This window comes from Balearica regulorum, chromosome 1, assembly GCF_011004875.1.
Source record: "Balearica regulorum gibbericeps isolate bBalReg1 chromosome 1, bBalReg1.pri, whole genome shotgun sequence".
Taxonomy (NCBI): Eukaryota; Metazoa; Chordata; class Aves; order Gruiformes; family Gruidae; genus Balearica; species Balearica regulorum.
Window position 1 is genome coordinate 74,861,937 of NC_046184.1, and position 18,957 is coordinate 74,880,893.

General features: G+C 39.6%; 1 protein-coding gene across 1 annotated transcript in view; it reads left to right on the forward strand.

Annotated features, from left to right (window-relative positions):
* IRAG2 (inositol 1,4,5-triphosphate receptor associated 2) overlaps positions 1-18,957 on the forward strand; it is a 39,838-nt gene continuing 20,881 nt past the window's right edge. The window contains exons 1-17 of the mRNA XM_075758953.1: positions 1-610; positions 1,414-1,524; positions 2,275-2,455; positions 2,676-2,752; positions 2,832-2,910; positions 3,821-3,979; positions 5,153-5,270; positions 6,719-6,769; positions 7,944-8,021; positions 8,572-8,628; positions 10,862-10,921; positions 11,014-11,078; positions 11,176-11,275; positions 12,934-13,047; positions 13,316-13,417; positions 16,813-16,976; positions 18,651-18,765. Coding sequence (XP_075615068.1) covers positions 16-610; positions 1,414-1,524; positions 2,275-2,455; positions 2,676-2,752; positions 2,832-2,910; positions 3,821-3,979; positions 5,153-5,270; positions 6,719-6,769; positions 7,944-8,021; positions 8,572-8,628; positions 10,862-10,921; positions 11,014-11,078; positions 11,176-11,275; positions 12,934-13,047; positions 13,316-13,417; positions 16,813-16,976; positions 18,651-18,765 — 2,226 coding nt within the window. The 5' untranslated portion in view covers positions 1-15. The remainder of the gene's footprint in view (positions 611-1,413; positions 1,525-2,274; positions 2,456-2,675; positions 2,753-2,831; positions 2,911-3,820; positions 3,980-5,152; positions 5,271-6,718; positions 6,770-7,943; positions 8,022-8,571; positions 8,629-10,861; positions 10,922-11,013; positions 11,079-11,175; positions 11,276-12,933; positions 13,048-13,315; positions 13,418-16,812; positions 16,977-18,650; positions 18,766-18,957) is intronic.

Sequence of the window (18,957 nt, forward strand, 5' to 3'; positions counted from 1 at the left end):
AGAGACAAATTGATAATGTCTTCAGAACATGAAGCTAACAAACGGCATCATAACCCAGTGGACAGTATATGCAGAAAGATCAGATCTATCCAAATGATGGACCAAGTCTCTAACCCTGCTTTGCAGATACCAAAATTTCAGTCCAGGAACTTTGACAGTCCACAGTGCAATATCAAAAAAAATCTAGAAGAAATACTGAAGAAAAGAACTTTTAGAAGTCATGATAGTAGTGATTCACACTTAATCAGTCCCAGCAATAACAGTGTTTTCTCAGCAGACTCGCAGTTGCTGTCACCTTGTCTCAGGCGTGTCTCTGATTCCTGTTCTGCAAATGCTACCTATTCAATCATTAAAAGTGAAGACAGATCCAGCGACTCATGGATGCCAGTATGCCCCGTGGAGAGCTGTTCTCCATCCTCCTTCAGATCCAGAGAGGCTAATACCCAGGACAAACTGTGTGCTTTATCAAATATCAAATCTAAAGATGTCCTTTGTCAACAGAGGTGTCTTACGTCAAGTCCAAATTTATATTTCTTTGCATCAGATAAGAAGTCAGAAAGTGCTGTCACTCAATCTCCTGTGCCAAAGAGATTATCTTTGAGTGAAAGAGGTAAAAAATCCTGGAAAAACACCACCCTCCCAATTCAAAATCCTAGACATCTGAACATTCAGCCTACATAGATGACATTTATTTACTACTTAAGCTAGTAACAATATGTTTTAGAATCGCTCAAATTCAGTAAGCCTGCAAAAAGAGCTGAGTAAAATCTTATTTTTTCTTTAAAAATATTAATGTGAGTGTAAAAAGTGAGGAAGTAATAAGTCACATCAAAAACTTTTTCAAACTTGCCAATTCCTTTTTGTGGATAAGAGATTTGGCTTTTAATTTAGTCTGCCCTTAACAAAAAAAGGCATATAAGTTCGAGTGTGACTTTTTCTGTGTAGTTGTTTGGTTTGGTTTTATTTTAAGGATTGTTTTCTAAATAGCTTAATCTGACCATGATGATTTCTCTACAGTGTATCTGGAAGGGAGGGAAAAAATAGCTCACCTCTTAAAATGTTGTGGTTTATATTTTTACTTCATGAAAAAGAATAGCCAGAGTTGCCAAAAACACGTGTGTAGAAGTAGATGCATAAACCAGTTCCCAGCTCAGAGGCAGCAGCTATGAACAGTTTCTGGTGTTATTTGGCAGTAAAAGCTCTGGTTTTATTGGGAGGAGGGGGGAAGCAAGCTGCTTGGTTGGTTCTAGTTTTTTAAATAATCTTAAAATAAATTTTAAAAGCTTCATTCAAGCTGTAGTATGCTATGTGTGCTCATGCTATTACAACCATAATATTGTAGTTAGAAGCTGTGGTGCAGGACAGTTACTATGAGCAAATAAAGATGGACACTAACAAGCTTATTCTCCATAGGATGGAAGCAGTCAGTGGGGTACAAAGCTGACAACATGTATGATGTGAGCTTGATCTGTGAAGAAGACCTACTGACCACTATCTTCTATGCATGTGACATAGAACATACAGGTTTGCCGGTGGCTTTTCCTTGCTCTGTTTTATTCTCCTCTCAACAAATTTTCAAGGCTGAAATCATGTTATGACTCCTGAGCCATGCCTATCTGTGTTACGCTTAGACTGGCTAGCTCCCTTAGCTAGGTGGCTGCATGTGTGGCAGATGCAGAATAAATGTCTGTGCCTCTTCTGTGTGATGCCTCTCTCTTCTCTCCTCCTTCCCCTTCCAGCTGATTTTTGCTGTATTTTAGTGCAGAGGAAGTGGAGGAGCAACAGGCTTCTAGCAATCAACCTTATTGAAAATGACTGTTCATTTCTTTTAGGCTTTTTCCTGTTAGAAAAGAAAACTTTGGGAAACTTCAGAGCAAGAGACAATTCCTCTGAATTCCACCTCAAATGTGACTAAAAGTGGTAGAGAAAGGAGCTGTCTAGCAGATTAAGATAATGTCAGTCACAGGGCTTGCCCAATTTGATGAGAGACCTGAAAGTAGTAGCACAGCAAATGTGTTGAGTTTATTGTTTTTAAACTGAAGCCCACAAAACTAGTAAACTGGACTTTGCTTCTGTATTAGAAAAAACAAACAAAAGTACTAAACTATTCCTCTCCAGGTCACACTAGAACTGCAGGAGTCAGTTGCTTGTCTACAGCTCTCAAAGGCAATTCCGTACACACTAGTGCAGATCAGTAGCGTGTCCTTTTACAGCTTTTTATAACGGCCTACTAGACTCCAGAGGCTGGTGCGTGGACGCCTGTATCTTTTTTAGGAAAAGTAGCAGTTTCCAAGATAGTCGATTATTTGAGACATACAACTAGTCGGGGATCAGAAGATAGCGGTCTTGAAGAGCTGTGCAACATGCTTGACCCGGATCAGAAAGATGTCTCCATGGACCTGGAAACATATCATGCCATCATGAAAGAGTGGATTGAAGACTGTAAGAGAAAATGGTAATAGCTTTTTATCAATTTATCTCATAAAAGCTTCTGTAAAAACAGGAGAGTAGAAAGTTCTCCTGTGGGTTTCTCCTTCCGTGCTCTGGAACAAAGATAGTATTGGGACATTGTGACCACAGTGTGGGTTTTGCTTGAAAGCTTTTAAATGTTACAAAGTTGGTGAGCGATCTAATGTCGTGTTGATTTTGTGAGTCTTGATGCTTCCTTGCTTCAGGGAAGATGGTGCCACAGAGGAACCAATAGCAAGCATGGAAGACCTGGAATTTAAAGTGCATAGAAACACCTCTGAAGGTACAGACCGTTTTATTCTGTTCTTATTCAGGAAAACTAAGCTTTCTTACTCTATAACAAAAAACCCCACCTCTTTCAGCAAAAAAGATACATGTCCAGATGAATGTTACATCAGGAAGCTTGGAAGCCTTTGGGGGTGATGTGTCTAAAGGAGACATGTAAGTCCATTTAAGCAATTCTTTCTCAGAATTTAGTACTCCTAGCTTTGAATTACTTGAGAGCAATTCCTAGAACCACTGTTTCAGAAAACTGTCTTGGTAGAATTTCTAATACTGACCTCAGTCTGCACTAGCTCTCGATGCTATCGTGTTCTTCCTCACAGCTTCTGCTCAGACTTAAAAAGACTAGTAATTTTTCCTACTGATATCTTGGTCCTTTCTGCATCCATTTGCCCTTTTAATTCCTGGTGGTCAGAGTTTTGCCATATGTTTCTTTTCCTTTTTAAACCGGTTCTTTCCATCCCCCAAGTTCTTAGGTGTACGTATCTCCTGGAAATCTGGTCCTTAGTTTTGTTTGGGTTTTTTATTTGTTTATAGTCATGACTCTGACCTGGATTCTATTAATAACAAAGCACTTAAACACCAGAAATTTCAAAGATAACTTTTGCATTTTATGCATAGTCAAAAATCTTAAGATCTGCTTTCTGATGCTTCCCTGTCATTTTTCAGGATCTCAAAAGGGTGATCCTTGTTCAAGTTTCAGTTGAAAGCATAAGTGGGGGATGGTTTAGGTGAAAAGAAAGGATCCAGAAATTGTGGAGTTAGATTAGCAAAGGCTTAAGATACTGTCATGCAGATACCCAGATGTGACACTTGTCTGGTGGCATACTTCAATTACAGGGACCATTTAAAAAAGTTCCTAAAAACAAAGCAGTTCCTGGTGTTCATAGAATTGGAGAACTGATCTGATATCTCTGTGCAGAGCAAATGACTGTACACTGCAGAATTACAAGCCCTCTACGGGGTCTCCTCTCGCCTCTTTAATCGGTGCAGTACAGCATCAGGATTTCAAAAAAAGTCTAGACCAAATTCCCTTTCTCCATCTTTCCTGGTTTTGTTACTGGAACAGGGAGACTTCTGACTTGATAACCTGTGTTGCGGACCTGCAGTACAACAACCAGAAGCTTCAGGAAGAGAACAACAAGCTGAAGCTCGCACTAGAAGCTGTGGATGAGACCAACAATAAGCTATTGGCCGATAATGAGGATCTACGTCAACAAATAAAAAGGTGGGAGACCCTGATGGCACCAGATCTAGTGTAACAGTCATGGGCAGACCTATGTTTTTCCAAGTGGCCTAGCCTTGCTTTATGCTTTTAGCCTCTCTGGTGCTTCATGACAACAACTTTCTTGACTTAATGTAGTACCTGTAAGGTTTAACCCTCTCGCCTGATTGTTCTGCTCTGTACCTCCTGGTTCTTATAAAATCACTCATTCATCTTATAGCCTGGCTCTTGCAGCATAAGGTGCTGCGGGTGCACACAGGCAAAAACTTAGGGTAAAGCAAAATCGAACAAAACAAATCACGGGGGCGGGGGTGGGGGGGAAGGCTTAATATTACCAATAGAACAATCCAGCACTGGAAGGCTTCCAATCCTAGACCACACACTTGCTGCCAAGTGGGGAAATGAGCATGTGAGAGCTATTTTACTAGTCCCTTGGGGAACTAAAGTGAGCTGTCTCACGAGCTTAGTATTGCTGTAGCCTGGGGACCCTTCAATGCTACAAGTATGAATCTAGTTTTGCAGTGAGTTCACAATGCTCATCTGACCCAATTTATTTGAATGTAATATAGTTAAGTCAACTGACAAACCATTCCCAGTATCTTCTGGGGAGATCAGGGCAAGAGTCCTGCAGCATAGCTTGTATAGGACGTGGTGCCCTCACGTTGGATCTGCGGTGCTCTGCAGCCTAGAGCTAGCCAAAAAAAGGGCCTTGCCCCACTGGTTAAATATCCATTGTCTGGGGTATCAGATCAGGATAAGAAAATGATGTAGCGCTTATCCTTAAACTGAGTTTTTTTCTGTAACTGCTAACAATGAAGCATTGTAAAGATGAGTTTATGTGCTCAGGTAACCTGATATGTTTGACTGTAACAAGGTACATCAAGTAGATGCAAATAAAAGCATGCTGTCTTGGATGCTATGTTTGTCTGGGGTTTCATCCCTTACTGTGAGAGCAGAAGGAGGTCATAGAGGGTAAGGCCATGAGCCTTTACTTACTAGACAAAAATAATGGACTTAAACTTGATTGTTGCTCTTCTGTTAAGTATCTCTGCCAAAGAATAAGTCCCTGGTGGCTTCTAAAAATACTGTTCTTGGTATTTCAAGCCTATCTAATGACCAACAGTAACTTGCTAAAGTTTATCTGGATTTTCTCCCCCCCCCCCCCCCCCCCCCCAGCATCCAGCATTCTGTGCTGAAAGCCAAATCACTGGGAGAAGAACTAGAAGAAGCAAAAACCAACCTGAACCTGTCAGAAGAGAAGAGACAGCAGATTCTCTGCCAGAATAAACAGCTAGTAGGTGCTCTTACTTCTTAGTTTGCGTTGTACAGCATCTCATACCTTGCTGTAACAATGACATGACTGCTCAGACTGGAAAGATTAGCAGTATGACCTTCTCTGCACCAGTAGGTACTGAGGCTTTTTGAGAATGTTTGAAATGTGATTTATTAGCATTATGAAAACACTGAAGTTTTTGCATGGAAATTTCTTTAAACTATTGTAAGCTTACGATGAAGAAAACAATTAAAAAGGCTGGTCTCACATGTAATTATGCTTAAAGACAACAGTTCTTGTGGTGCCATCATGAAGCCCTATCTGTTTTGAAGTTGGTGATGTTCTGTCAGAAATTCATAAAACTTTTCTAGAACCAGCAGAAACAGGAGACTTGGTTCAGATGTCTGCACAAAAGAGTCATTTTCCAAAACACCCCTAGGTTATTGTCAAGGCCCATATATATGGGCTGGCAGATATGACAAGGGCCTGTCAGAAACCTGTCCGTTCTGGACTGACAGCTGGAAGTCAGGCAGCACGCCTTGGTGTGCCTCAAAGGGCAGGATCTGCCTACATAAGAGCATCTGAATTGCACTCCAGGTGTCGGAGTAGCAAAGCCCGTGTGACTGTTAGAGGTGCAAAGCAGCCTGGTAAGAAGGCTGATGTGGCTGCAGCTTTTGCAGGTGCAGCCAGACACCAGAGCGCAGGCTCTCTGGAGAACGTGTATTTGTGGTGTTGCCATGAGTGCTGTTCACACTGCAGTACTATCTCTCTGTCTTGCTGTGTGGGTGTAGCTGTAAAGTGGTATTCCACAGCTCTGTGCACTGCTGATGGTGGGTATTCAGGAATCAAAAAAAGTCTTTATGCCAAGCAAGAACACAAGATTTTTTTTTTGTGTGCTGTCCTGCTGCAGCATGTGTATATTCTTGTTTTGCTTTAATTTGAGATTACATGCATAATTCACCTTGTGAGAAGAAGGTGAGATGTGAGAGGGAAATATATTATTAGAACTTTAGTACTTGTTCTTATAAGTCCCTTAGTTACTGTACCCTGTGCAGTGGAGGCTCTGAGTGGGATACTACTACCTTTCTTCATGTCTGATGTGAAAAAAGTGTAGTGTGGCACACAAGCTTTCCAGATTTGTCTTAATTCAAGCATGAGCACAACTAGACTTGCTCACTCTGGCCTCGAAAACCCCCTTCCCAGCACCTAGTGTTCTGAGATTTACTCTGATTGGAAATGTCTGTGTCAAATCCTTCAGAGAGGGTTCATGAGCTGGACCAGCCTCAGCACTCCCCATTTTGCATTCCTTTGCTTTAGAGCACAGCAACACCACAGCTTCATGTTGGGCTCTGGACATGTTTGTGATCTGTTGGTTTTTGGCTTAGTTTGGCTTTGAATGTTGAACTTGACATGATAAAAGCAACCATTTTGTTTTTCTCTTTCTCTCTTTTCTTAATAAACCTGATCAGGAAAAAGAAAATCAGTCTCTCATCATCAAAATTACTTCTCTCCAGGAAGAGGTAAAATAAATCATGACTTTGCAAGTGCATGTTCTTGTCTAGCTAAAAGCCACCATTAAGAAATGAAATGTTTGTCAGACTTTGAAGCCTGACTTGCTAATTAGGTTATCAAAATATCTTACATTTTGCAAGGATGACTTATAAAGCTTTATATCTTGAAGTTGCACTGTGCTTCAAACTTTCCATTTGCTGGGTAAGTAAAGATATGAGGCTGGGAAAGTATGGGGTACGGGGACAGGCAGCTGCTTTTCCTTCTTTTTCAAAGTTTTATAAACAAATTCCAAATATTTCTAGTTAACACAGCTATAAATGTACTAACTCTATATTGAAACAATCTCCATCTAACACTTTCTCATTTCATATTCAGTTCTGGTTTCCCTCCTTTAAGATCCAAAGGAGGAGCCTTGTACAGAGGTGTAACTCCAAAAAAATGTAGTGGCTGAGGGCTCCACTTGACAACTGGCCAGGGATCTGCAGGAAGCTTGTAGGGAATATACTGCTAATGGAGCTATATCTCTAGGGGGGGCGTTGGGTTTGGTTTGGTTTTTTTTCTGTCCAGAGGATAGCAATTCATTCTTATTTACTTTAATGAAAGAAATAACTGGTTTATAAAACACTTTTATCAGGTGATAAAACGTTTTAATACTTGCTTACAGCCTGTATTTTGGACTATTTAGTATGAAATAGAGAAACAGGTTAAATCATACATAGTAACTAAATCATACATAGTAACAACAAGAAGCACCTCATGGACTTGGGAATCTATCACCTATTAGAACAATACAGTAGTCATCGTTCTTTGGATGTTTACAATGCTCAAGATTAGTCTTTCCAAAAAGCTCTTAAGTCCAAATAGCTATTAAACTGCATCTTTCAAAAAAAAAATTCTCATGTTGCAGGCCTGAAAGATTTTTCTTTAGCTTTCTAGGTCTGGTACTGCTTAAAAAAAATCATGTTTTGAGGTTTTCTCTTTTAACAGTGCTCTGGAGAAATGGTGGGAAAAGTAGCAGAAACAGTTTCAGTGGGGCAAGCACATACAATGTATGCGCATAGATGCTGGTAGAGCTTTAGAGTAGGCAGTAGCTTGGGGGTGGAGATGTCATTTTGCGTAGTTTCTTCAAGGAGAAGCTGTCAATCCATTCAACTGTGCCTAAACACTCTGTATCTTGTTCAGAATATTAGGAATAGCATGGACACCGATGAACTGCAAAAGAAGATTTTGGACCTGTCTAAAAATGCAGCAGAGCTTCAAGTAAGCATCTGGACTCTAGGAGGAATAAAAAGACAGCCTATAGTTTACTTGGGTCTAGTGAGGGGAATTTCTGCCTCTGTAAGACAGACAGCCCTGAGCCTGTCTATACTAAAGAACTTCAGTGCCATCATAGCTTGGACAGTGCAACAGCTTTGACTAAGGAAGTTGCTGTCTGGAGGCTAAAAACTGGGCTATTATAAACACTCCACGGTTTCATTCTTTCCTCTAAGTTAAAGTTTTGGGGAAACTTTTTCCCCATTATTTGAGAAAATACATTAGAAAGTCATGCTTTGACTGATGTTGCTGAAACTATTAGGCTGGATAGACAAGAGAAAACAAAGGTGACTGTGAAAGCTGAGAGTGCTTTTGCTTTTAACTGGATGCAAAGTTTGAACTTTGAAACACACCATGCAAGGTATTCAAAGAATAATTTGATTTTTTTATTTAGGCCAGGAATGTTGATACCCTTTTTACCCTCCAAGTAGGAGATAGGAACAGACTTGTATTATAGTGCATACTGATGATTATTTTTGATCTCTTCATTCTTTAGATCCAAGCACATATCTATGAGAGCACTGTGGTGAATAAAGAGGCAAGCTTGATCCAGGTTAGTTGCTTTTACTTCATTATGGTCTTTACTGAAAAAAAACCTGACTATGGGATGATTTGTAAAAAGGCAAGTCTTCACTGTGGCACTTTTATTTCTACTGTTCTCACACTACAGAACCTGATCCTATAAATGGCTTCAAAGTAGGCGAGATCTGCTTTAGGACCTGGTTATGAGTCAGCATAATTAAAGGTTTCAGGATTTTGCTTTTATTTAAAAAAGGAAAAAAAAAAGAACCCACAACTTATTAAAACAAAGCAAACTTGCAAACTTCAGAAAAACGTATAGAAACTTCTAAAGGCTACTTCCCTCAACAGCTGGTAAAAGAATGTACCTGTAGAAGATCCTTACCTTCATGGCTTTTACTTAAATTACTTAATTTTTGTGCCCAACTAGAAATGGTGATTCAGAGCCTAATGGAAAAGCAAATCTGTGCTCTCTCACTACTGAGATGTAATTATCTAGGCCTTGCTGAAGAGTGAACATGTCTGATGCTGTTTTTAAACTTGTATTTTTTATTAGAAAGCAAAGACCTAAGACTACACAAGGGTGTTGGCATTCTCTGTATTCATTAATTATGCAAATACCTTTCTAGGCTAATGGAGTTTCTATTTAGCAGAGCATGTTCTAAATCAGCTGATGAAGTATTTTACTATTAGGCTGTCTGCAAATATAAGTGCAGTTGAAGTCAAATAGTGACGAGAGATCCTAACTTCAGTGTGATCCCGATAATAATGATTTTGTAGCTGAGTGTTTGGTGTTGTGGCGAGTTTTTTGGTTGGCTGTTTGGTTTGGTTTTGTGGTTGGGTTTTTGTTGTTGTTGCATTTGGGAGTGTTTTTGGGGGGGGTTGGTTTGGGGTTTTTTGTTTTGTTTTGGGTTGTTTTTTTTTTTTTTTTCCAAAAGCAGCTTAAGGGCACAAATGAATTAAGGTTTTTGTTTGTTTGGGGTTTTTTAAAATAGCTTTCACTTTCTTCTTCTTGAATGATTCAAAGCTTTTGTGGCCTCCGTAGTATCCTTTTATTTTGAAAAGGCTTTTTTAGTCTATTGACTAGATAGGAATTTTGAAAACAGACAGCTAGATTGCATGTTTTTATAGATAAAGGTGACTGGTTTCTATAATCTTCAAGAAAGTGGTGTGGAACACCAACTATTGTTGTTGGCATTAGGAACTTTACCTGTAAGCTAAAAACCCCTCTCATAGCCCTTTTAGATAAAGGTAGATTGGATAGGATTGATGGCTGTTGAAAACTATTATGGTAACCTTTCTTTTCCAGGCCTGCATAAGGTATATGAAGATAGAAAGAAAAATGGTTAGGGTTTTGTTTATTTGTTTGGGGGGGTTGTTTTTGTGGTGTGTTTTTTAACCTTCAGCATGTAGTTGTCTCTGCCAAGGCTGGAAACCTGGTTCTATAACCTCACTTTTCCTGCTTAGCTTCCTATGTATTTCATCTCTTTCAAAACCTCAAGTATTTTTACAGAGGAGGAACATGAAGGAGTCATAAAAGGGGTGAGAGGACCGCAGCTCCTACTTGAAGTTCCTGTTTTCTCTAAGAAATGTTTTGCTTGTCTATGCAGTGCCTTCTATTGAATGGCACAATGTGACTGAAGCCCATTGATAGTTTGTGATGCTAAGCAAGCTGCTAATTCTACTAACTCCTTAGTCTTACCACGAGGGTTGGTATGTTCTCTATCAGCCCTTCTGTTAGGTGGTGTTTAATCCACAAAGCGCTACACACTGTCTTTAATCATGAAAATTACTGAGAATAAACTTGGAATGTTGCAACTTGTTTTAAGGGTCAGTTGGGATTAAAACTCATGGTAGGCATAATATAGTCCAGGTTTTCAGCTAAAACTAGAGTGTTTCTGTCTAGTTTTAATCTGCTACCACTGGTACAGAAACCAGGTAAGTAATAAATTAAAACACAGCACCTGGAAAGAGTTTTTCTGTGTCCTTAATTTCAGGAGTTACATAGAAAAGGTCTTCTGAGTGCTTTCAGTTAGCAAATATGCAAGGTAATTGACTATATTCTTTTAAATTTGTAAAGATTTTTATATTGCATAATTAAGTAGCTGCTCAAACCTAAATCATGCAGCTTGCTGCTGTGATGTAGGATTGAGTATAGTGTTGTTTTGATTACAAAGCATCATAGGTGTAAGTCTTGCAAATGCACTTCAATGTGCTAGTTGTCAGGTTGTGTACTTTAAAGGTTCTTTTCTCCACCATCCCTGCAGAAGGAGCAGGACATCAAAGAACTGAAGTTAACCATTGTGGAGTGTTCCTCAATCATAGAGGTATGGGATCAAGTTTAGTTTTTGACTATGTGAGGACAGAGCATGCATATCCTATGCTTATTCTTCATGACCAGGTCTGATATACGTTTTAGACTTTGCGGGCAGAAAAAAAGAAGTTACTGGAGAACATGCAACACATGCAGCAAGAGCTGATCTCGTGAGTATTGTGAACAAGTGCCAGGAAATACAGTTCATCAAATGTCAAAACGGGCCGATACATTTTTTTTTTCTTCTTCTTTTTCTTCTGCTTCTAGAAATGGGTTGAGTTTCCCATTGTTTTCTAAATTTAACAGTAATGTTCCTGAAGGGACGAATTCACTGCACTGTGAACTGGAACTTGCTCAGTCTTCAGAGGTATGAATCAAATCTTTATTGAATCTCATCCCAGTTGTCTTGCATCAGTAAAGGAAGAACAAAGCTCATTCCCTCTAGATCATTAATTAACCCTGGAATTTGAAGCCGTTAATCCTAGCACACAAGCATGGAATGTGAAGTTTACAATATTGTCCCAAGTACATTGGAGAAAGTCCAAAGAAAAGGAAAAAAAAAAACAACACTCAGATCTAAAAAAATGAGACCTACAAAGTAAATCTGGAAGAGCTAGGGTCATGCATTTAGCTGGCAGAAGAACAGACTGATAGAAGATACAAGTTTTCAAATATATAAAGGCTATTATGCTGAAGAGACTAACAGTCTGTTTCTTATTGTACTGCCTACATCAGACACAAACAATGATTTTTCAATTGCACAAAGGGAGATGTTTTTTTTCCTTGAGGTCGAATGAAATTTTCTTTTCCATTAAGTATTAGAATAAGCATCTTGACAAGGTTATACAGTTTTCATCTAATTTATTCTTTAGAAAGTCTGATAAGCATTTGTCTGTAGGTACCCTTTTCTTGCCCCTCAGCAGGTACAATGGAGACTGATCTTTTAGGAGTTGTGTCTAGCTGCCCCACTGTTGTTTTTTTTTGGTTTTTTTTTTGCCCACCCCCTCTTTTTTTTCTTGGCCTCCTGAGATCTTTGGGTAGTCACTCAGAGGAGGTCTGGCACAGACTGACAAAATCTTAGTACTGCAGTTGAGCCTGTTGGTTTGGAGTTGTAGCGTCCCCCATGTCCTCTGCAAAACACTCGGCAGGTGGTTTGGTAACTTTTGGGAACTACACTTTTGATCGGACATGCTTCACATAACACTAGAAGTTTGGTCTCTAATTTACTGTTCCCATAGCTTTCCAACACTCCAACGGAGAACTACTGGGGGGAAAAAAACCAAAACAATTTACATGTACATTATGGATTTGGTTCAGATTTTTATGTGAGCTATTCTATGCTCATTTCCCTAACAACATTCCTTTGAGTCCCATCCTTCCTTACAGTGCTCTCTCCCCTTCAGATGCAAGCTGTGCAGAGAGCTGATAACAGATGCTATTGCAGTCATTCTTCTTGTAAGACTTCACCATGATACTACTCGCTTTTGCATGCGGTGCATTTGCAAAGTGTATTGATAACAGAAGGAAAAAAAAAATTCTACTAATGAACTAAAACTACAGGCCCAGAAATGAAAGGTATACTTGACTAGGCAGCTCTGTTCCAAAAGTAATGTATTGTCCCCTATTGCAACTCCTCACAGCCACAGTGAGTCACTGCAGTTTACCTCTCAAATGCTGTAATGAGACACAATTCTATCAAATCACCTATAAAGCAAGTAAGGGGTCTGTTGGTAAAGCCTCTTCTGAATAAAGATAACTAATTATTGACTTCCTCTTGCCTGCTCCTGATGTGAAAAACTTACATTAGATCACTCAGCAGCTTGGCTGGCTTGTTTTTTGTTTTTTTTTTTAAATCCCCATGACACGATGGTTTTGAAAACCTTTTACAAGCTTCAAGTTTCGGTAGCTCTGACCTTCTGGTAAATATAATGCAGGGATACTTCAGAAAAGTCTAAATGTCACTGATGCTGGTTTGTAATAAGGAGATGTCAAAATAAGCTAGCTGGCTCTTCTGTCTCTTCAAAGATTACCAAGACTGAATGGACATCCCTGGATGAAACACTGGACCGTGAAGTGCTGTTTTTACTTCAGGGACCTGAATATGCAGGAGAAAAATTTAAGACTATCATGCAAAACCTGGTCAGTGGCAGAGCTTACGTGTCTTCTATCAGCCTTTTAATTAGGATTTCTCCAAATATTGATAACCAGATCATGCTTAGTCCCTTTGAAAAAATAAGAATAGCTTCTTTGGGGATGGAGGGGGGGCATACTTACTCTAACAATATCACTTGGTACCTACTCTAACACTGTAACTTATAAACTGGGTAATTCTGGGCAGTGTTTTGTCAGACTAGTACTAGAAATGCCAGGGTTTGGATTTGGGGTTTTTTTGTTTGTTGTTTTTCAGCAAGCGGAAGCTTCTGAAGCAGAGGAGCTTGTCATGACTTCTTTACAATGGGTAAAAGATCCTGATGTGAACATGCAACAGGCTTGGGAAAGAAAACTTGTGGTAAGTAACAGTTTCCCTGAAGCTATTTTATGAAATAGTGGGGCTGTGCAAAAACTTAAGGTAGGTATCTTACTGCTGCATGCTATGTATATTAATTACTTGAGATCATAACAGTCCATTGGGGGGTCAGAGATGGCTGTATGGAGAGAAATTTATTTTGTGAGTTTTTTGAGGAGGAAGGGGACTCTTGCTTTTCACTTAAATGCCGTGCTTCTCCTGACTTGTATTGTGCAAGAACTTGCTTTGTTAAAACTATGCTTGAAGGAAAGGGAAGATGAAGCAAGTCGATTTGAAGAGGAAAATGAGGTCAGACAGCAATGTTGTATTGTGTGAGCCATGAAGCTTTTCTGCCCACTGCATGTTTTTGTCTGCCTTGAGTGCCCACGTTTCCCCCGTGCTCTGAATCTGACTACAGTAGTGGATAGTTTCACCGTCAAGAGGAGGAGGGAGGTGGCTTTATAACCAGATTTCCAATCAAAACCTTCATGGGGTTCGCTTTCTTTTGAAAAGCAGAGAGTTGTGCTGGACAAGCTACACAGGAAGAGCTTCTACAAAACTGTATTTTACAACTTAATCTTGTATAATGTATTTTTACTATTCCTTGTACCTCTTGTGAGGCTTGAAAGTAGAGACTTTTGCTCAAGGTAACTGGCAAAAATAACTTCCCCATGTGGTAGCAGCAGTCTGTGGACACAGCTCAACTCTCTTGCTTTTGTTCCCTCCTCCCCTCTCATGTAACAGCAAGGTTTCTGAAATTTTCATCTTACTGGATATAGCTCTTTCTCTAACCTGCTCCTTCTTGCTGTATTTGTTGTTAAGAACACTTCTACAGAAAACACCAAACTATATATTAATGCCATCTTCCGGTTCCTTAATAGATGCAAACCCCTCATTTCATCCCACTTAGTTAATAGCAGGTGCCACCACAGTATGTGCTTCTTTAAGCTGTCACCTTTTAAACAGAAAGCTACCCTTCTTTTCCTCTAGTACTGTAAAATGTAGCTGGCCCTCTTCACATTTCCTGGGCAGGCAGGAGCAATCTTTGGAGCCATCCGGTCCTGGAGCCAGCTCTTTTATTTTTTTTCTCTTTTATGTAAATCCTGAAAACTTCCCCTTGGAGAAAGTGCAAATGTCTCAGTCTCTTCACCCTGATGTGACTTTGGGTAGACTCTAGGAAACTGCTGGCTCATGCACTGCTGTAACTATTTGATCTTGATTAAAACTTCCTCCTTCAAAGCTGTCAAAGCTGAAAAATGCTTGTTAATTTGCCGTTCACGTTGGGATTATATTCGTGTAAAAAATTTGAAGTTAAAAACTTTTGGTGTGGGTGTTATAAATGATCATGGCAAATAAATCCTATTCTGGCTCCTAGAGAGAGATGCGTTTGTAAACTAAGGCAATGGAGGATCAAGGAAGAAAGATTCTTTAAAAATAAAAGGTTCCATCATTCTGGGACCTGTGGAGATGAGAAGTGACTTCATGTCAAACATACTGTCTTTGCCTAGCTAGAACAAGGAAATTATGTGGGAAATATGGTATATGGAGCTGAACAACAGTAGATCCCCCCCCCCCCCAAAAAAAAAAAAGATATAAAATATTTTCTTCCAGCCTTACAGAAAAATTTTGTAGAAAAAACAATTAAATCTTGGACCATGCACTATCACTTGAAGCCTAACCACTTCCCCACCATTGCCTGTGAAATGTGTTATGGACATGTTTTGCTGGGTTTTAGTATTTTAAATTATGTTTTAAAGTATATTTATATATGAAGTAAATTTTAAATGTGCCTGTATTTAAGCATATATGGATTGTGACAGTAAAAACTTTTTCACCCTTCTCCCGGTGGAAGATAAGACTGTGGCACATGTGCCCTGATAAGCCTGTACCACTTATGTGTCAAAATCATGTTATTTCTAAGAGCAAGTGCTGCCTGCTTTGGCTGAGAAACTGATCTTCAGGATGTGGGCATTTGTACATAGTCACATCCCATGTCATCCTAGTAAACCTATCTAGCAAAACTGCTCAGGCTCTCTTCAATTTGTTTTTTGTAGCGTGATACTTGATGTGCTATGCTTTTTTGTTTGTTTGTTTGAAGCTCACGAACAGCATTATGCTAACTTGCAATTAGGTAATGTGGCCCATGTTTGTAGGACTGATGTTTTTCCCCTTTGAACTAATGTAAAATCCCAGAAATGTCATTCTTACCTGATCACGTTTGACTCTCATTAAGCATTGTTTAAAATATGAGGAGTCTTTTTTTTTTTTTTTTATGTTCAGCTGAACAAGGTCAGAGAAAGAAGAATGCATTCTTCTTTCTCAGGACTTCATACTGCAAGTCACTGTTCAGAGAAATACAAAGGATGCAGTGTTACTTAACACTTCATTTTTACCATCTTCCCTTTTTCCTTCATACAAATTAGAGGTAAAACTGAAAACCTTTATCACAGGGTTCACCCTTGGACAGATTTCAGTTTTTCCTACGTGCCTAGCAGATGAAATATGGATTTATTGTTTTTTTTTTAAAATTATTTTTCTGTAATACAGACTCAAATTGGTTCCAACAGACTTAGTTGTACTTTGAAGAAAGGGTCATGGAGGTCTAAATTATCAATTTTAGAGCTTCCTGCAAGCTGGGCGTTATTAAAACTTCCCCTTATGAGACGTGGTTTTTGTTGCTGTATCTGGGAATCTTGTGATGGAGGTTTTCTGGGGTAAGTTGTAAAGAGTCCCTCCTGCACCTGTAGTCTTCTGCCACACTTCCCATAAATACTTGCTAACTGTATATTTGTTTTATGAGGGATAAAGAGGAAGAGGACAATCTGTGTACCCTAGCTCTACACAGAAAGAAAGGCTAAGAGTAGCTTTTGGCTTAGAAGTAACCTTGTGAAAAAAGCGGGGAGCCATTTATCAAATTGAACTAGCATACGGAAGGCTTACGTTTTCTTGCATAAACTGTTATGCATTGCTCCATCTTAAAATCTTGAAGTACTAACACTCAACAGGAGTCGAGCCTGTCTCTCCCCACATCCCATCAGATTCACAGGTTTGAAGTTTAGGAGTAAGAAGACACTGGTTTGAAGTTTAGGTAGCTTTGTTAACCAATTGGACTGCACAAAACACTGTTTTGTACAAAACAGACACCCATTTGTCCTTTATAATATCTTTCTTATTAAACTGTATTCTTCCTCATTTTTTTCTCTCTCTCTCCCCAACCTGATGCTGTGTGAGTAAATTACAAAATATTGTCAATCATTCACCTTCTTTATTGCTGATAGTGTTAGATGTAGGTGATACTAAATGGTGGAGCAGGGAAATCAGTTCTCCTTGTGTAAATTAGGGCTCTGGTTTACTCTCTGGCTCTGCCCCTCATCTAACCACACAGCAAAATTCTACAGGTTCTCAAGCAAGAACTAGGAGAAAAAAGACACCTTTGGATGCAGAAACTTCATCTCTTGGAAAAGTACAAAGAATCCCTAGATAAGGATTTTATTCGAATGGCAGGCAACCTGAGGAGAACCAAGACAGAACAACTTCACCTAAGGAAGGAGCTCTCTGCCAGGTACCCCTTCAAAGTGTGTGTGTGTGTCTTTTTTTTTTTTTTTTTTTTTTTCCTTTTTTTTTCCTCTTTGTTTTTGTTGGTTGCTTAGCTGTTTGGTGGGGGGTTTTGCTTTGGTTTTGGGTTGGGGTTTTTGTCTTGTGGAACAAAGTTTACTGAATTTGGAAGACTTTTTTTCACGGAGGAAACTACCTGCTGTTTCGGAGAGTGGATCTGGTTATAGTATGATTTTTACACCATGTGGGAGTTAAGATTTGTGTATGAAGTAACATATGATCTTGGAGATGTCTTTGAAAATACCAGGGAGACCACACACTGAGCAGTTAAAGCAAGAGGGCACTACCTATCTAGCAGGTGCAACCATTAAATAAATTGCTGGTTTTGTGTGAAGCAAAAGACCTGTAAAATATATGCCTGCAGGTATTATTGCTTTGGGAGACAATTGCTAGCCCCAGGTGATATAATGTCTCAGCTTTTCAAGGATATAGCTTCAATGAGTTATCTCATTAAATATGAAAATGTAACTGTAAATATTAGTGTATTGGCCCATGGTTCCTGCTATGAGTTTTTATGTTACAAATATGGCAGCAAAAGGCAGCAGATGTAAACCTCTGCCGGCCCCCCCTCTTCTCCTCAGACATTCAGGAAAGTAGCTAGTCAAGTTTTTTTTGGTGGGTTTGGTTTGTGGTTTTTTTTTTTTTTTTTTTCCAGAACAGTTATTCTCAATTTGTCTTTGTGGAACCCCAGCTTACTCATAGTGTTAGCCTTCTGCTATCCTACACTAAATGTAAATTTTTGCACATGTGCCTTTACCTGGGTTTGGGGCGTAAGCAACTTCCTAGGGCTTTGCATCCCTGTGAGCTAATGTGGAGCAGTCATACTGCACTTCTGCCTGAGTTCTCCTCCACTTAACGTTGTTAACGTAGACCTCCCACATGCTCTCCCTTCACTTGGAAAAGAGCTGATAAAAATACTGATGGCTTGGTTTCTTAAAGCTGCCTCTCTGCATTAAAATTGTTTGTGTTGGTAGCAACAAGGAAAAAAAAAAAAGAGGTGAGTTAAAGAAGAAACGGGCAAAGAGTTTCTGTAATGGAAAAATGGAAAAGAAGGGGTTTCTTGAAAACCATAATCTTTAGCACTGGTTCTGATGGCATCTGCTTGCTGTCAAGTGAAATACCCTGGAGGTAGTACTGCAGATACATAATTTCATCAGATTAATTTCCCAGTATTTCAGAGGTTATCTTTTCTAGAATGATTGAGACTATGATTGCATTGTCTTATGGTTTGGGAGAAATAGTATTCTTTTGACCAAATTGCAAAAGTTTGCCCCACGAAGCTCTTGCTCCGAGTTCTCTGTGTATTCCACAAGTTTCTGCTATGCTACACAGCTGGCTGGGGCTAGCACAGCCATTGCACCATTCAGCTGGGCAGAAACCAGGGAAAACCTCCATCCCCTTCCTAATTCTGAAGCTGCTATAGAAGAGCCTTGTCTGCCTACTGGGTTGAAATGTGCTTAGCAAGAACGAAGTCCCTGGTGCTGGATCCTGGGGAGCTGCAATATGTAATAGCTGAATGTGGGTCTTGATGCACGTCTTGACAACTAACGTGTCATCTCCCGGGCATGCCTGCTCTAAAATGTCAGTAACGGATTGTGGTTTGTGCTTTCTCACTCTGCAGGCAACGTGAGATAGAAACTGCCAAACAGTTACAAGAAGAAACTGCTGGCTGGGCAGAAGCCCTTGGTTTAGAGCTGCAAAAAGCTACAAAGCAGCTTGAAGATGCCAGCAAACAGGTAAGGGACAGTCCACATAGGAAACAAGCAAGCAGATGCAAAAGGCTATGTACAATGCATCGCTGCTTTTGGGAAAGGAAATCGCATGTTCGGAATGGAGTGCTTCATTACAAAGTGGAACCAGCAGAGGAAGTAAAACTTGAGGGGGTGGTGACAACAGTTTGCTGATGAAAGAGACAGCATTGCATATTT